A 19380-nucleotide genomic window follows, 5' to 3' on the forward strand; every position below is an offset into this window, starting at 1 on the left:
TTCCACACAGACTACCTGACCAGAACTGATTAGTTCTTTTGCCCTGTAAGTGCAGAGAAGTTATGAAGCTGGGACTAAGATACAATACAAGCTTCTGACTGTCCAGAGACTACCAACATCATTCCAAACAACTATCTGTCTCCACTAAAGGACCAGCTTCTCCTGGTCTCAGGTTCCCATAAATACACAAGACTCCAGTTTTGTCTTCCTGGAAACGTATACCGGTAATCAGGAGTTCAAATATGCTCTCTCTCAAAACCTTTCTTCTGCATATTCTCTGAAAGCAGAGTCTGTTCAAGTAAGCAGCATGCAGCCAACTAAATTAGATTAATTTATATTATTTGCTTGATGTTAATTTATATTACATTTATATAACTTGCTTTACATAAGCAGTTCAGTTCTGCCAAATGCCTAGAAATAAGTTTTTGTGGAAATTACCTTTAAAATGTTGCAATGATCAATCATTTTGGATAGTGTTTTATGCATCCATTCTCTGTTATTGACAGCCAACAATTCTTCAACTCCTGTGGTTTGATTTATAACTACATAACTTTTGGCTGGCTCTCCAACACTAACTGAGAGGTAAATCTCAAGAAACAAAGCCTGCTATACCTCTGCAGTCATTGTTTCTTAAAAGCTTGTCATTAAGGGAAGTCAACTCATTATCAATTTAAAACTCTCATCTGCGGAGGCATTTTGCCTGGGTGGGGACCAAACCTATCAGCAAGCAAGAAATGAGATTGAAGAATAAGAAGAATAGACCAGCTTCAACTGTACACTTAATGAAATACTAAGGAACGAAAGAAAGGGGGGGACCAAGAACAGAAATGAGGAATGTCATTCTTGTAATCAGAAAGTGAATTTATCGGACATCATTAAGATCATGAAACTAACTGTTCCAAAATATTCAGAAATTAGAAAAGGGAAAGCTGCTGATCTGAAGTATTCCCGGGGGGTGGGGGTGGGGGCTCTTTTCCATTTTTACCCACTCTCACATTAAGTTCTTAGTGATGTATGGAAGTGAGAGCTGGACCATAAAGAAGGATGATCGCCGAAGAATTGATGCTTTTGAATTATGGTGCTGGAGGAGACTCTTGAGAGTCCCATGGACTGCAAGAAGATCAAACGCATCCATTCTTAAGGAAATCAACCCTGAGTGCTCACTGGAAGGACAGATCGTGAAGCTGAGGCTCCAATACTTTGGCCACCTCATGAGAAGAGAAGACTCCCTGGAAAAGACCCTGATGCTGGGAAAGATGGAGGGCACAAGGAGAAGGGGACGACAGAGGACGAGATGGTTGGACAGTGTTCTCGAAGCTACAAACATGAGTCTGACCAAACTGCGGGAGGCAGTGGAAGACAGGAGTGCCTGGCGTGCTCTGGTCCATGGGGTCACGAAGAGTCAGACATGACTAAACGACTAAACAACAACAACAACATTAAGTTCTAGAGTCCAGCAACAGATCTATTACGTGATCAAGATGCTTGGTACTCAACCCAGCATATCACCATTTTCAAAACTTCTATTTTCATATGCAAATTTTCTGGTAAGAAAGACAAAAGTTCTAGTTCCTCAATACAGTCATTTTTATTTTCTCTGTCAGGTGGCCAATCAGAATAGTGTGAAAACTGGCTCAAGGACAAGAGGACAAACGTAGAGTGTCCTGTCTTAGATCCTAGAACAGGGTTTCCCAAACTTGGGTGTCCAGCTGTTTTTGGATTACAATTCCCACCATCCCTGACCACTGGTCCTGCAAGATAGGGATGATGGGAGTTGTAGCCCCAAAACAGCTAGAGACCCAACTTTGGGAAACCCTGTCCTAGAAGGCTCTTAAAAACATAATACCATTTTTTCTTTAAATATTAGCTCCACAACAGACAATTATTTGCTCTTAACACTCATGCAGAAGAACTCTAAGTGAGTTGCAAAAGCTATTAACAATACTGTTCATACAACAAAATAATCTCAATTAGGCTACCTAATTTGAAACAATTCTTATTCTTGGCATGGTTTTGAGGTGGTAAATCAGCTAGAAAGAAGAATCAACTGAAGAAAACAAGCAAACAGGTTGCTTAATTTAACAGCTGAAGTCACATTAAAAAAGAAGAAAAGTTCAGAGCCCTCAAGCTTCATTAAGATGCTTCCCGAGTTACTCAAAACCATTTATGGCTTTAAAAAGGCCAGCACTTTGAACTGGACATAAAAAGTAATCTGAAGAAGAAGAAGAAGAGTTTGGATTTGATATCCCACTTTTTCAGTACCCTAAGGAGTCTCAAAGCGGCTAACAATCTCCTTTCCCTTCCTCCCCCACAACAAACACTCTGTGAGGTGAGTGGGGCTGAGAGACTTCAGAGAAGTGTGACTGGCCCAAGGTCACCCAGCAGCTGCATGTGGAGGAGCAGAGACGCGAACCCGGTTCACCAGATTACAAGACTACCGCTCTTAACCACCACACCACATCTGGCAGTCAGCAAACATGTTTCAAAAGAAGTTCACAAGAGCAGCAGGTAGTACATGACATTTTTACATGTACTATGAAAACAGCTCCACCTTAAAATCAGAATACATAACAAGGGTCATATATCAAGGATCAAGATGGACATTAAGAATGCTAGAGCATGGAATAAGTTCTTGGACTTCAACTCCAAGAGCAGTCTGATAGGAGCATTCTGTCTTTTCCTGCCAAGAATTATAAAAGGATCAGTTGGCGAGTTCACAGTCCAATACTTTATTAAATAGAAGTAATGTATTATTGCTATTAAGCTGAAAACATACTTCAGGAACAGAAGCTGGACTTGGAATTGACACATAACCTCTTTGGATAAATCATACTATTGAAGGATAGGGACAATTTGGCTTTGCCATAATTGCTAACTAGCTGAATACTTCTGTTTCATTTTGTAAAGTGTTCTTCAAGATTCAAGCTTTCTTGATACTGCACCTTTTAATTCCAATATGCCGTATATTAACACATTAGGAAGTTTGTTCTCCAGGAACTGCCACAAAGTTTATTCTGTCAATACCACTGAGTCCTCTGCTATTTTAATAACCAAAAGCCTTGTGCTCAATAGGTATAAAGGTATTTCTTTTCCTACAGGTGGGTTGTAAAGTTAAATCAACACTAAAATAATTGTGTTATTCTGATTACCAGTTGCATATCAGCAATACCACGCCTCTCAAGAAATCAGTTTTGCATAGGTACCATTGCTGGTGAAATTACAACATTAGCATCTGCAATGTGACCAAAATGCTGTTAGACTATGTTGTCCAGAACCCTTTAATTCCTCATTGAACAGTTACCTTCTGCTGCAAAGCAATTGCAACCACATGGCAGCATGAACAGCCATCCAAACAGCCTTAACAAAGCCTTGCCTTGAAGTTCTATACCACCAGGGACCAGCATATTTGCCTAATGAGATGCCTTGGGAACTTACGTTAAAGCAATGGACCATCCAGAATAAGTCTCAATACTTCTTTACAATTCTATGATTTTGTGTTTATTATCTGTGAACCTACTCAACAGTTCCACTTAGTATTTCGACAACAGCAAGTTCACGGTGATCCATTATAGGGCATTACAGCTGAGCTTATGAGGCCCACAGAGACTTTCCAGAGGGATTGCTTTTAACTTGTTTGTGTGTTGAATGCTGCCATTATGGATGGTCAGGGATGCTTAAGTTTCCATTTGCAATATGTTTGCCTAATCCTTAGTCATGCCAGGGCAATACAAAAAGAAAAATGGATCCAAAATAGCTTGGGAAGAGATTCAGTTTTTAGACATCCCAAGAATAAATAAGTAATTCAGTATTTAGGGTTCTTTATCTTTTTTTAATTAATTGGTTTGATTCAAGGTTGTATCCAACACCACACACAGAGAGAGTGTTCCACTCATGCTTCTTCTTCCTCTCTTCTCCCTGTGCACCCCCAAAATTGACTCCAGGGATTTCCCACCTCTGGAATAGGTTTTGAAGGTGAGAGGGGATGCAAAGGAGGGGGGGTTCCACTGGGCAAATAGAGGTCTATTGCACAAGGAGAATGACCACATGGGCTACAAAATCCTGATAAGTAACAAAATGTTGGTGCTAATATTTACTAGCGTTAGATAAAACCACCTAGCAGTGAGTGAGGCATCCAGCTGTATGATTTTTGTTTTTTAAACGATATGCATTATTTCAGATATGTGGCAGCATAACTAGAAGATGCTTGTGTTTTGTTGTGACTGTGTTTCATCGATATCATCTAGACAAGGACAGGAAAAATCCTAGGCACTTGGTTCACCCAGGTGACCTCAACTTTGAAATGTTCATTTTGTTAAAAAGAGCAGTGGCTGTTACTTGGAAGCATTTAAAATAGTTTCCCTGCCCACACTCTTCACTCATTTCCAAATATCACCTAAGTGTTACTACTACTACTACACTATGCCCTCAAATCGTACTGATTATTAAGGAATGTAGCGCCCTGCTCCTTGGAGCAATAACATTTTTTAAGCGGCTCTCATGTGGGGAAACATACATTTGAAGTAGCCTTGGCTTGGCTTCTCTCACTCATAGCTATTTCTGAAGCAGACATTCTTCCCATAAAGCACACACACACATTTCCAACAAACAGGGCAGGAATAAGAAAGTGGAAGTGAGTCAGGAAGTGCCATGTGGAGCCTCAAAAAAACCTGTGATACAGCACCAGAGAAACTGGAGAACCTACTGCCTCTCACCCAAGCATCTCTCTTGCATGTGTAATGAGACTTGTGGTCCTCTGACCCACCAGATCCTTGAGAACGCTAACCACTTTCCAGATGTAATTGCTAATTTCTGTCAGATTCACCTCTGAACCAAGTGTGGCAGGGGGCTGGGGGGGGTGAAAGGAAAAGGAAGGATCCCCACCAAACAAAGAGTTGTTTAATATCCTCTTGCCTCATTCTGCAAAATGTCAAACGCAACAGCAGGCTGTGTGCACAAAGCTCTGAGCACACTCTACCACAAGCAGATGGTTGTTGCCATGGGTGGAGGGACATGAAGGGTGGAACAAGTTAAGTGAGGAAGCCAAGTTCAAGATGTTATTAAGTAAGGCATGTTTAACTCAGTAAGAAAGAAATCAAAATGAGTTAAAGCTGTCAAGGCAGATGAAGGGTCAGACAAATGACTGGCAAACATAAATTTGTAGCATAGGACAGAAGTAACAGAGCCTCATCACAGGTGAGATTTGGTTGATACGTTTTATGTACATTTAGACTTTAACTTAATTGTCCATCTGCTTTTTTTTTTTTTTTTTTTGGCATGTCATCTCCCTCTGACCTCACTTTTTACAATTTTTCCTCCATATCTCTACACCTGCCAATGGAGAATAATGCTTCAAACATCTGAAGAACTTGACTGCAGTCCACTGAAAGATATGCCTTAAAAGATTTCTTAAAGGAGCTGCAAGCCTCTGTTTAGATCTCTGTTTCTCATGTCCCCCTCCTTTAAATACACCAAGTTGTTCCATTATAACTTTTTTAAGTGCCCACTGCGTTCAGCCAATCAAAGCGCCTTGTTTACAGGTTCCGTTTTTTGAGTTTTCCACAAAAAAAGCAGCCAGCTGTTTCTTCCCTGTATCCCAGCTCACCATCAATATGCATGTGCAGGAAAACAATCCTTAATTATAAATGGGGGGTGGGGTGAACTCAATGAAAATCTAGAAAACCTTCACCAGTCAGTCAGGTAAAGCCAATGTAAAAAGTGTATATGTTATACGAGCAGACAATAACAAATAGCAGCTGGATATGCACAGTCACAAATCTTCAAGCCACACAGTTGACTACAAATGTATGGATCTTGCTTACGTTTAGTTTTGACAGCCCCCATTCTGCTCTTATTGAATTTGTGTCCATAGAAGAAATATGGGTTGACATAATCATCCTCTTTGGTTTACTTGCATTAGCAGGTGAGTTATTTTCCATTAGTCCAGTGTTCAGCAGCCTAGCACCCTCCAGTTGTATTATCGCTACCATCAACCCCAATCAACAACAGCTTGCTGTGCTTGCTGGTGATGATGGGCAGCGTTCAAAACTAGCCAGGTGCCTTTTGCACCTGGCTGTCAATCAGATGCCAGAATGCCTGACATCTCCACCACCTGGAGGTGCATACCTGGGGATCACTGTATCTTGACTGTTTTCACACACTAAACACCACATCCTGTAGCGACAGGCCAATATATATGTGGACTGTCCCTGGATCAAGTGACTTTTCTTCTTTAAGTTCTGAAGGTTCTTCACCTAGCGCAAGGGTGTCATCTGAACTAGCCAGATGTTCAGCTGATAATCAATCACAGTCAGTCCCATCATTTGAAAAAATAAAGACTTTAGAGCAGTCTTGTCCCAAAATGGCAACAAGTCATTCCACTTTGGAAACTGTGACCTTGTTTTAAGGAGCCATTTGGCACCAGGCTTATATATCTGAGTTTCTAACACTGATTGATGAGAGTTTTAGTCCAACAGCATCTGGAGGGCACCAGGTTGGCAAGGGCTGGGTCAGCATGCAGCAAAACAGACAGGAACGCATTTATCATTCACCATAGCAAAATGCTCCCCCCAAAACCACACACACATTTCCCTTATTTGCGTAGAAGAAGGAGAGTTTGGATTTGATATCCCGCTTTATCACTACCCGAAGGAGTCCCAAAGCAGCTCACATTCTCCTTTCCCTTCCTCCCCCACAACAAACACTCTGTCAGGTGAGTGGGGCTGAGAGACTTCAAAGAAGTGTGACTAGCCCAAGGTCACCCAGCAGCTGCATGTGGAGGAGGAGGGAAGCGAACCCGGTTCATCAGATTATGAGTCCACTGCTCTTAACCACTACACCACACTGGAAAATCTCCACAAGTTTACTTGAAAACTAGGAATTACAGCTTAGTTTGAGTGAAATCACTAACCCTAGAGCAGATTCAAAAGTTCACCTGGGGACATAGCAGAGCTCGTCCTAGAATGTACCCTTCCCCCATTTTTCATAGCCTTGACTGTGCTTCTCAGATAAAAAATCTTCTCTTTTTGTGTGTGGAAAAGAATGCTATATGCCTGTCTGATTTTTTGGTTTTTTTTTTAATCTGCTCTTTAACTAGGCCTTGTTAAGTACTGTTTTCAAAGATTTACTTTGAATATGTCCCACAGGCATGATCTGAAGATACATGATGCAGCAGACTTTCTGAATGAAGCTAAGGAGCTATGGATCTAATCAGGGGACTGTCAGAGAATATGCTTCCTTAGTTATAACTATAGATGCAGAATCTATTCGAGCACAAATACCAAGGAGAAAAATGGATTCAATCAAACAGTCACAATTTTGCAGTGGTTTTTCAAAGGGTGCGGCAGGAAAGGATGGTAAGTGCGGCAGGAAGATTCCAGGACAATCAAAAGAGACATTTTAGTATAGTATAGTATAGTATAGTACACCATGCTCATCAAAAACATTTTTCTATTTGCAAAATCAGAGCTAGAGCGACAAGTGATACTTAAAGCTTATACCTCTCATTGAGTTTGTATACATACTTAAGGTACATATGTAAGAGGCTTGTTTATAATTATATTGTGATGAATGATTCCTGTTCTTATGTAGCTGCATTGTTTTATTATAAAATAGCTGTGTTCTATGTTATAGATCAAGCCCTGCTAGGAGTTGTTTTTTGTTTTGTTTTCCATTGTTATCACTAAAAACCTTGGTGTGTTTTTGTTGTTTTTTATTCTGAAAGTGTGGCCCCAGAGGGGGTTGTTTGAGAACCACTGCAATTGTGTAACGCCTACCTTTGGACTTGCTGCCTGTTTTGTGACATTTTGGTCAGTTGTAACAGTTGTCACTCTACTGTGACAAATGTTATCACTATGTACTCTTTAATCCATCCACCAGGAGGTGATATTTCCCTGGTGAACTGCAAATCCTGGTATGCATCTGCTAACCAAGTTGAGGTTTATAGGGCAGCTACACTATAACCTCAATGTTGTGCTAAGCCAGGGCAAGGAGAAAGTCCACCCCTTACATACACAGGCAGCATGTTGGAGTTCTATACTCCTAGGCTGACAACAGATGCACTAGTTTTGTATGGTTTGCAGAAAGCAGAGGCACTGAAGGAATTCTTCCAGTTCCCAAGAAGTCACATGGTGTTCCCTCAATTTGTTTATCATTCATTACAGAAACCACATTCCTTAACCATATGGATAAAAAAAGGATACCTTACGCAGTGCAAAAAACAGCACACAGAAGATGGGCAGGAGCTCAAGAACGAGCAGGCATGCGTATGAGAAATCTGCCTATCCAGAGCTCAGACTGCTGCTCATTAGAAAGAGGACAAATAAGTAAAGTTCACTGGCTTTACGGTTGTCCCTCCATCTTAAAAAGCCGATAGCAAGTGGCAAACCATCTCACTCACAGGGTCAAACCCATATAACCAAATGCTTTTGAGAGCATACTGGTTTCTGTCATCAGTAGTACAAACAGGATCCAGCTGCCTGTCTCTGGTTTTCCCAACCTGATTAAAAATCTGTACTCTGCCAGGTCAACTAGAGGAGGCTCTTCCACCTGACCATAGAGGCCATAGAGATCCATGAGCTATCTGCCAGATACAGGTCAATCAACTTCAGCATTCCTTCCCATCGCATACTAGAATAGCCAAGTCGTCAGAGACTATCCTGGTCTCCTATAAACCACCAGCACAATGCAGAGTGCCATCTACTGCATACATAGGATGATTGCTCAATGGGAAAAAAAATAATATAACCTTGAAACAAACTGAACACACTACACAACTGGCCTGTTTTTCTCAAACATCATGTAGACTTTATGGCTTGAGAATGATTGATTGTGACATGGAGAAAATGAAACAAAGTAATTTGACAAGAAGAGCATTGAAATAAGCTGTTTTGTGTTTCAAATGCATTCCTGATTTTATTGTTACACCGGCAGTAAATAACCCATGCAGCCATGTTCATCAAAAACAATTTGATTTCCCAGCAACACAGTCCAGTAACAAAGATGATCCATTGGTTGACTGTGATCAGTGACCTATTAATACATCAATAAATCTCTCCCTTCAATATCATTAAGATTGGGGGTGGGGACAACACAATAGTTTACTTTTCGAAGCTTTTTTATACTTAAGCCTAATACTATATTTCTGTTAGATTCTGTTATCAACATTTAGCTAAAGTAATGAAGTCTAGCAGATCCTGAATAAGACACCTGTTTCATTAGAATGACTTATTCTTCTGCATTTGGCCTAACATGTCAAAACCGCAGGTCGCAAAAAGTAAAAGTTATGAGATATAAAAGCATTAAATGTCAAGTAGAACAAGGAACCTATTTACCTGAGATCTTGGTATACCAGATTTGCAAAGTTTTACAACTTTCGAAGGAGGAAAATTACTAAGATCACTCGATGTGAGTAAGTTTTTGTTACGAGCCACTTTACCATTTACTATCTTGTTGAAAATTTCATTTCTGCATAGCGGCTTTGACCTGTTTCACCGTTGCAAAACAAAAAGCTATTATGGTAGGCTATATCAAACTTATTCTGGCATATGTGGTTGAAAGTCATTTCCCTATACTCAGTGTTAAACCAACACAAAGTGCTTATGAACCTGACAGAACAAAAGAATATAGCGTAGTAAAATCTGGATGAACCGCATACATGGGGCCTTGTGCTCTTCTCTAGTTCCATCAAAATTGCTTCTATAGTGTACATTTCATCAGTTTTATTTGAGCAACTTAATTAAAACGCTGGCTGGCCTTTTAGATCACAGGAGAGCAAGGACTTCCTAACAGGCTGCTGCAGAGAATCCTTTAAAGAGCTTTGGGTGGAGTGAGCAACATAGCAGCTCTGACATTTATCATTACATAAAAGTCTACATTGACTGAATTTCCCTAGACACGCTGAAATACGATCCACACTACATAGTTTAATTGAATGCAACCATAAGACCAGGAAGTGGGGCTTAACTAGGAAGACGCCAAAGCTTCCATAGTAGCCATGGGGAAGTACTCCACAAAAGTTCAGCAACAGGCCCACACACAAACATACAACCTTTGTATCATCTTTACAGTTTCGCTTGTGAACTCTTGGCTGCCATGTGCAGATTCCCTGCTGCCAGAGGTAACTGAACTTTCAGATCAGCTGGATTCCGTCCCAGTCCTGAGTTCACCCATCCTGACAGACCAATGCACTTCAGTCATTCGACAACCGGAACATTACAGGCAAAAAGCCTCAGACAACGGAGCGCTGCTGCACAGCGATTTGCATTCAGCTCAGCCTGGTTCTGCATTGATTCAGCTTAACAGATAACTTTCTCAGGAGAAAGGGCAGGGGGACAGAAGACTTCCTACAACTGGGAGGAATCACTGGTTGGAATGCAGCCACGACATACTGTCGCTCTAAGAAGCCTGAAGAGAGAGAGGGGGAGGGGGGAGAGAGGCGGAAAGACCCCTGTGCCATTTCCCCACTGACTTTCCCTTCCTGGAACGAAGGGGTGAATTAAGAAGGAAATCGCCCAGCAGGCTTCCTGCCCCTGTCCCTTTGGAATGAAAAATTGGAACCAAGCCAATGTCCTCCCCCCCCATCCAAAAACGCTCCTTCGCGAGCAACTTGTGAACCACCACCACCACCACCCCCCTTTTCAGCCTGTCATCAAGTTAAGACGGGCCCACGTAAGGAGGGGCACGGCTGGTGTGCTAAGATAAAAAGGGGATGCAGCACCGGGGTGGATAGAGAAGAGGGGGAGGGAAGGAGAGGGGGGAGCAAGCAAGCAAAGACTCCTCCAAGTCACTGCTGCTGCAGCAGGAGCAGGAGCAGCAGCAGCGCCGGCGTCTCCCTCCTCCGCCTCTTTGCCCCTGCACGCCGCAGCCTGCAGCGCCTTCTCGCTCTCCCTTGCCAGCCAGCCAGCCGCGCGAGGTGCATTGATCTGTCCGAGGCGCCGCTGCTGAGGAGAGGCACGAAAGCGCCCAGGGAAACCCAACGGGGAGGAGGGAGGAAGGGGTCGCCCTTGCTCCCGGGCGGGCGGTCCCTCCGCTGGCGGGGCGGACCCTGGAAAGGGCTGGGCTGCCCGGGAGGAGGGGAGAGCCAGGAGGCTCCGACGGGCGGCGGCGGCGGCGGCACCGGGCACGTCCCGCGTCCCCCAGCCCCCCAAGCGCCTCGCAGGAAGGGCAGCCGAATCCCTCCCTCCCGGCTCGCCCTGGCAATACCTGTCCCGCCGCCCCGCTCCCGGCCTCCGCCCGGAGGGGGACACTCACCGTCCGGTGCCGCTGCTGCTGCTGTTGCTGCTGACGGTGCCTCCCCAGCCCCGGGAAGCAGCCGGCGGCTGTCAGCGCCGCTCCTCCTCCGCCGGGGGTCCTCGAGAGGAGGAGGAGCAGCAGCGATCTGCCCGCGGTGGCCGCCATCTCTCAACTGGAAGCCGCCCCGCTCTCCGGCAGGCAGCGCTGCGGGGTTGCTGGAAGGGGGCGGGGAAGAGTCCCCGCCGCCGCCGCCGCCGCCACTCCCCGCGCGCGCCCGCGCGCGCACACACACACACACACGGAACCAGCCAATCGCGCGGCTCCGCCCTCGCTGGAGGGCGCGGGCACGGCGTGTCAATCCCCGGCCAAGCCCGCCGCCAATCGCCGCCGAGGAGCTGGGAAGGGAGGGCGGGACAAGGCGCCTCGGGAGCTGTCCGTCAACGGGGAAGGTGGAGGGGCGGGAGAAACAGGGAGGGAATAACTGAGCGGCTTATGAAGAGGCGCGCCGAGCTCAGGTAGAGGCTGAGGGGGTGCCCTGTGGAGACGCGTAAAAAGTGGGTGCTGCGATCCCAGCCGCGAGTCCTCAAGGGTTTAGGCTGCAGTTCTGACCTCAGCCCCATTGAATTCAGTAGGAATTCCTTCTGAGTAGACGTGGTGAAGCTTGCGCCGGTGGGAAATCTCACCCTTGGCTGCTGTTCGATGCATGGCTATTGGGGAAAGCGCTCGGCAAACGCGAAGATCACATGCGTAAATGCAGTCAGAAAGAAGCCAAGCGGCTCTTCTTTTGCCTGCCTTCTTAGACTGTACTTTGTCCCAAACGCCGTCAGGTTGCTTATGAAGGCATTTCGGTCTCGCCCTTTTGGTGCAGAATGCGCGAGATGCCTCGTTTTGCCGGATCCGCTCCCTGGCTCCCTCGAAGGTGTCGCCCACGCTTTTCTCCTCGGAAGAGTTCAGAGCAGCCAAGGGCGGGAGGAGCAGGGGAGCCACGTCCATCCCGGGAGGCTGTGGAGGCAGGAAGGCTTGTTGGCAGGCGGCAGAATGGAAAGGCGTTGCTCTGCCCCGAGGGGACCTCCCATCGTGAGAGATATAAAGGAGTCTCCCAGAATTCTGCATACCAGCTGCAAAATCCAGAAAAGGGAAGCCTAACAGTGCAGCTCTTAAGAATATCTAGAATCTGGCAGGGAGGAGCTGGGGTGATGCCTGTTCAATTTCAGATTAAGAGATGGGTTCTAATCAAAGTGTGCAATTTTACTGCCGGCCATTGAGTTCAATGGGACATTGTGGCAATAGAATTTGCGGCTGCCATTGTGGAACTTGGCTTCTAGAAGAAGTAGACAAGAAGTGTGGTGGATAAGAACATTAGTCCATTTGTCAATTCACAGAACAGGCCTGCGCAAGTCACTGTTTACTGAGTCAGCCATAGGGCAATTGACTTAGCCACCACTGACTTGGCCAGGATCGTAAATGTAAATATTGTTGCATGCCATTCCAAACTCTGAGAGGTGAGGGATTCCAGGCATGTGCCCAGGGTCTGGTTTCCTTGGAATGTGGGAAGGCAGAGACTGTGGCGTCTTTATGACATATGGTTTGTTTGTTTGTTTACTTACTCACACACGCACATATTACACATATGTGCAACCTAAAGAGCCTAAAATTGTGAGGCTCTTAGCATTAGCACTTGCTTCCCCCAGAGTCACAGTCTTGGAATCAAGCATGACTCTGGCTCTCTAGTTGCTGCCTGCCTTTGGCTCGGCTCTCACCCAGAGCACTACTTTTGTTATACTGATGGAAGTAACTATGGCCAACATTTCACAAATAAGCTTGCCTGACCAGTACAACAATGGAATCCCACATTAGATTTTAACCCTAGCTGGATCCAGGACCCCAGAAAGTAAAAGGGACTCAGGCATCATGCAGACTATCACTACTCAAAACACTGTTCCTGATGCTGAGAACCAATGTGGTGTAATGGTGAGAAGGTCAGACTAGGGCCTAGGAGTACCAGAGTACAAATCCCTGCTCAGCTGTGTTATGTTCACTGGGTAACCTTTCAGCCTAACCTACCTCACAGGGTGGTTGCGAAGGTAAAATGGAGTGGGAGAAAATTGTGTGCTTCACTTTGAGCAACTTGGAGGAAATACTATATAAAATAAAAAAATGACACCTGGAAATGTTGCTTTGTGCCCTAAGCCTTTGGATAATACCAGCGGCGTAGCGTGGGTTGTCAGCACCCAGGGCAAGGCAAGTAATTTGTGCCCCCTAACCCGTGGATTTGCGCCCCTAACCCGTGGATTTGCACTAACCCCAGATGTTGCGCCTGGTGCGGCCAGCCCCCCCCCCCCCGCATCCCCCCACGCTACGCCACTGGATAATACAAGTCTACTTGAGTGAACATTTCCACCCTCATTTTTCAGCCTGGACACTGAAATCCAATTCCAAAGGTCTTCTGGCAGTTTCCAAGTGCTGCCATACGTCCAAACATTACTGGGATTTCAAAGGCGGAATTGACGTCTGGGGGAAATTTCCAAAAGGTGGCACTTTCTCCTGGATCTTAGGCAACCAATAAAAAAATTGCAGGCTTTTTGGCGTTTTTGTAGCGGGGAGGGGGGGACCTTTCATGGTGTCCTGGTTTTTACTTTTTTAAATATGGCAACCCTAGATTCCTCACTGCAAGAAGTTACAGGGAACCAGACAAGAGGGCCTTTTCTGTAGTTGCACCCGCCCTGTAGAACACCCTCCCATCAGATGTCAAAAAGATAAACAAAGAGATAAACAACTATACAACTTTACATAGACACCTGAAGACAGCTCTGTATCAGAAAGTTTTTAATGTTTGGTGTTTTATTGTGTTTTTATATCTGTTGGAAGCTGCCCTGAGTATCTGCGGCAACCCAGCCAGATGAGCAGGGTAAAAATTATTGTTGTTATCATTATTACTAAAATTATCCCACATAAGGGAATACTTCCAGCAATATTTCTATAACACTGGTTTTATAACATTGATTGGTTGATTGATTGATTGATTGACATTGAGCGGAAAACACTAGGAAGATCCTCTGTTTATTCTCAGTTCTTTTTGAACTTTTTATTTCAATTTATAATCAGCCCCACCCTGGAGGCTTTTAAAAATACATGGCAATGAACAATTTGACTGTGATCCTCTATCCACTTATGTGGGCCTAAGCTCTATTTAGCTTGATATGACTTACCTCCATGCAGACAGATATAGGAGTAAACATAAAACCCAGTCATAAGCATGCAATAACATCAATTAAAAATAAAAACCCTGCATAAAAAAATAATTTAAAATCCATAATAGCAATGGATATGAATAAAGTATTTCAACTCTGGAATAAAATTCTCATTCCCGGTCTTTTTGTACCTTGTGCAAGAAAACCAAAGCAGAGGGGTAACTGTGTATCAACAGATATGTGTTCCTTGCAAATATGTAACAATGAATAGGGATGCATTTTGCAACTGTATACTTGCAGTTTTACAGAAACAGTTGCTTATTTTGAAGTTTGGGGCTTTAACTAGCTGCAAGCCAAGGCTTACCTGCATTTACCTTTTTAAAATTCCTTCTGCTGGGATTACTGAGTTCTTTTCACCTCTTGCGCAGCTGGGAGGAATAAAAAGGTAAAGGGCCCCTGGACAGTTAAGTCCAGTCAAAAGTGACTTTGGAGTTGCGGTGCTCATCTCGCTTTCAGGCCAAGGGATCCAGCATTTGTCCACAGACAGCTTTCTGGGTCATGTGGCCAGCATGACTAAACCGCTTCTGGCGCAACAGAACACCGTGATGGAAGCCAGAGAGCACAGAAATGCCGTTTACCTTCCCGTCACAGTGGTACCTATTTATCTACTTGCACTGGTGTGCTTTTGAACTGCTAGGTTGGTGGGAGCTGGGACAGAGCAACAGGAGCTCACTCTGTCGCGGGGATTTGAACCGCTGACCTTCCGATCGGCAAGCCCTAGGCTCAGTGGTTTAGACCACACAACAAAGAAGATGGAGAAAGAATCAATGGAGAAAATGGAATATAACATTTTAGTGGTGTTTATAAGAATTAAGTATTTGCATTTGTTCTGATAGGAAACAGTCTAACCCAACCCCCTACTGGAATGTGGCCCCTAACAGCTTTCTGTTAGAGCAGGGGTCAGCAACCTTTTTCAGCCGTGGGCCGGTCTACCGTCCCTCAGACCATGTGGTGGGCCAGATTATATTTGGGGGGAGGGATGAACGAATTCCTGTGCCCCACAAAGAACCCAGAGATGCATTTTAAATAAAAGGACACATTCTACTCATGTAAAAACATGCTGATTCCTGGACCATCCATGGGCCGGATTGAGAAGGCGATTGGGCCGGATCCGGCCCACAGGCCTTAGGATGCCTACCCCTGTGCTAGAGTAATGCAGCCCTTAAAAAGCCACACAAACCCTGGAATGTCTGTAAGAAATCCTGGTGTGCATTATGGGCACATTCAGCTTTCCATCCGCTGGTTACTATTCTGTAGCCTGTGAAAGAAACAAGTACAGTATCAGGAAAATAGCTTGTGCTTCGGGTTTCCAGGAGAAGAAGAATGGGTAAAAAGTCTGTTTCCTCTGTGGAAGCAGCAGTTACCTTCTTAGCATCATAAGAGTAGATCCAAACATCAAAACTGAGGCGTCCTGGCACTTGGGGTGTCCTTGCCTCTCCAGCTTTCTACCTTAGATGAAGAAATTTGCATGCTTTCTTCCTCTCCTCAGGCCCCTTCTATTAATGGGACATCCCTTTCATTCCCCAAAGATAATTCAGGAACTGCAACAGACCTGGTCATGGAATGTTAACCACTGCTAATGAGATCCTTGCAACAGGAAAGCAACAGAGAGGTTGTGTGCAGGAGGTTTGCACAAACCTCATGCCCCTCACATCTTTATGCTACAGTAGTACCTCGGGTTAAGAACTTAATTCGTTTCGGAGGCCCGTTCTTAACCTGAAACTGTTCTTAACCTGAGGTACCACTTTAGCTAATGGGGCCTCCCGCTGCCGCCGCACGATTTCTGTTCTCATCCTGAAGCAAAGTTCTTAACCTGAGGCACCATTTCTGGGTTAGCAGAGTCTGTAACCTGAAGCATCTGTAACCTGAAGTGTCTGTAACCCTAGGTACCACTGTATTTTCCCCCCATGCTGACTGGGGCCGATGGAAGTTGTTGTAGTCCAAAACATCTGGTGGAGAAAGACTGTCCTATGCACAAACAGCTGCAGGGACCACTTGGGGGGAACATCTGTGCAAGAATTGCAGTAGTCGCAACTCTCTTAAAGAAGCATAATTTTGTTATAAACTGTTCCTGCTGCACTGCTGGAGGTGCATTCTGGGAGGGGTGGGTCACTTCTTACTTGGTGCAGCAAATTTAGTGACTCGGTTGCAACTCATGCTGGGAGGCAGTTGCAGCACAGAGGAAATAGATAAACACACTGCAAAGCCTAGAGTCACCAGCTGTATGAACGGAAAACGAAAAGTCAAAGCGTCACAATGAAAAGCCCTCCAGCAACCAGGCGGTTTGTTTGTTAGAAGATGGAATTTGCAGAAGTGGAAGCTCATTCCGAGGAAGAAGAAGTGCAATAAATAAGCAAGCGCTCAGGGGAAGTTTCAAAATTATACCTGTACTCAAGTTTTGCAGGAATAAGTTACCGTAGGCAAGCACAGTATGGGCTTGACAAGCAACTGCAATGTGCAAGGAGAGAGGTATTTTCCAGGCTGAGTCATTACAATACATTGATTTCATTCATTGATTTATTTCATTAAAATGTATATACCACTTGACTGTCAAAACAACCAAACACACTGCAAAGCAGTTATCTCCCCGTCAACCCTCAATTTTGGGGGACATTTTTGTAAGATTGCCATTATCACAAAACAGCATGTGATGGGCAGTTAGGGATGAGTGAAATTGGCACTTTCTGTTTCTCTTTTTATTATTTATCAAATCTTCAGTTCTAAACATTTCCACATCAGTTTGCCATTTTTTCAAAAAGTCCTCGTGACTTTAGTGCATTCGTTTCTCTATCCTACCCACTGCTACCTAAAATTAGGCAATCGTTTGTAAAATCAAGCAGGTTATAGGAGCAGCAAGAAAAGCATGCTAGCTGTTTTTTAAGAACCTCTTATATATATAAAAAAGGCCATGCCTTAAATGTAGCACGATTGCTAAGATTGCAATCCTTATAAAAAAATAATTATTATTTTATTAAATGCATTTTCGAAATCTTGGGTCTTCTCTGCAGTAGTCCTGTCTCCCCATAGGCCTCAGTTATGGAGCCAAGAGGATTTACAACACTTTTATCCTCTTTGATCTGTCCCATTCTCTGCTGAATGCAGAGCCATTCAGAAAAGCCTCCTCTGCTGACAGAGCGAGGCTTGGAGGCCCTCAGTTTCTTCACCAGTGCCATATTTGTATAGCACTCCCTGTGTGCAGGCTAGGTGGGTGATCTGAAGTGCATAACAATTCCTTGAAAGGCTTTTCATTTGGCTGACTTTTCTTAGAAGGGTATTCTTTCTCGTTTTAGGTTGCAGCAGTTTTTAAAAAACAAAAAAAGATGCAATCTGGAAACATGAACATCCGTTTTATTTTTGGAATTCACCCCAGAGTTGATACATTAAAGTAATTAATTAAAAAAAAAAAGGAAACGTGTATGAAATCCAACTCAGTACATAACAGTGTACGTACAAGCAGTTCCCACATGTACTAATATGGCTGTGAATGAAATAAAATATTTGGCTGAGAAGCAGCTGGGTTTATGCCTTCCCCCTGCTTTTAATGAGAAGTCCAGATGATTGGTTTGCTGATGAGGATGAATTACAGTGTTCATTTTGCATGGAGGAAATACTCACTTCCTCCTTTCCAGGACACAAAAGGTAGGACCGCAGCCATCTCTGCTTCAGGGAGAATTTGCTAGTATGTTTTGGAGTTGGTCATATGTTCTGGAAAGCATTATTATTATTATTTATATAAAATTATATAAAATTATATAAATTTCTATACCACCCTATACCTGCAGGTTTTAGGGCGGTTCACAATATACCGTAATCCCTCTCTGTGCTTCCATCCACTTGGTAAGATACTTTGCACCATAGAAGGCTTTCTTACCTAAAAGCACTGGCAAGCATGCTATCAAAAAACACTGGCATATATATTGGATGGTTGGTGCAGTGTAATGTCTACCTGAGATCGCTTCAGTGACTCTGGCTGACACGCCCAGGAATGAAGCTGATGGGAAGTTGGGGGGGGAACCCAGAGAGGGAGCAACCTGAAGGTGGTCCATAGTTAGCAACAACAAATCAAGTTCTGTGGATCAGACCAATGAGCAAGCTTTTATAGGGACCAGTAGCATCATCAAACCCATTTGGGCAAATGGGCCACAGCCCCACCCCTCAGGCAGTCCCTCACTTGCCTTATGACTCACAACATGTTGACAGGTGACTCTGCTTGTCACTGGCTCTGTATCCACCCACTGCTGCTCTTATTTGTCTTCTGCTCTACCCCCCCAGTGGCGACCAGTTCTAGCTCCTGTGTTCACCCAACAAAATTTGCTACAGCACTGAAAAAAGACCGAGCCAGGAAGTGTCTTTTTAACTTTTGTAGTAACCAATAAATGGAAATAATGATAAAGATCATATAGAACAATCACATAAGCATTTGTCATCTTGATTGTATCATACTACAGATTAAGATAAAGAGAGCTGTAACTGCTATAGGAGTGCAAAAAGAATATAAACCATTATTCTTCTTTTGCTTTGCATCAGGCTCTGATTAACGAGTGCCGCCTGAATGTTATTTGGCTTCCAAAGTGTTTATTGTCTCCTGAATTATTGCTCGCATTCCTATATATCTTTATCAAGCTTTTTCTAGCATGCAGTGTCTAGGTAAACTATTTCCTGAAACAGCATCATCGCTCCTTCTCATATTGTACTTTCAAGCAAAAGGAGCGCTCCTACCTACGATCATCTCTGTGGCTAAAAAAATATATGAAAGGGATTATTACATGTCTGTCTCTGAACAGTCTTTGCCTCTTGAAAAGACTGACTCAACATTACAGTGGTACCTCGGGTTAAGAACTTAATTTGTTCTGGAGGTCCGTTCTTAACCTGAAACTGTTCTTAACCTGAAGCACCACTT

General features: G+C 44.1%; 1 protein-coding gene across 2 annotated transcripts in view; it reads right to left on the reverse strand.

The window, feature by feature from the left end:
• Nucleotides 1–11493, reverse strand: part of MCU (mitochondrial calcium uniporter) — an 81959-nt gene extending 70466 nt beyond the window's left edge. Inside the window, exon 1 of one of the 2 annotated variants that reach the window (XM_028729603.2) lies at nucleotides 11248–11493. In XM_028729603.2, coding sequence (XP_028585436.2) covers nucleotides 11248–11394 — 147 coding nt within the window. In that variant the 5' untranslated portion in view covers nucleotides 11395–11493. The remainder of the gene's footprint in view (nucleotides 1–11247) is intronic. The other variant, XM_028729604.2, reaches the window with a different exon arrangement.
• Between the last annotated feature and the right edge of the window lie 7887 nt (nucleotides 11494–19380).

This window comes from Podarcis muralis, chromosome 6 (genome assembly GCF_964188315.1).
Source record: "Podarcis muralis chromosome 6, rPodMur119.hap1.1, whole genome shotgun sequence".
NCBI lineage: Eukaryota > Metazoa > Chordata > Lepidosauria > Squamata > Lacertidae > Podarcis > Podarcis muralis.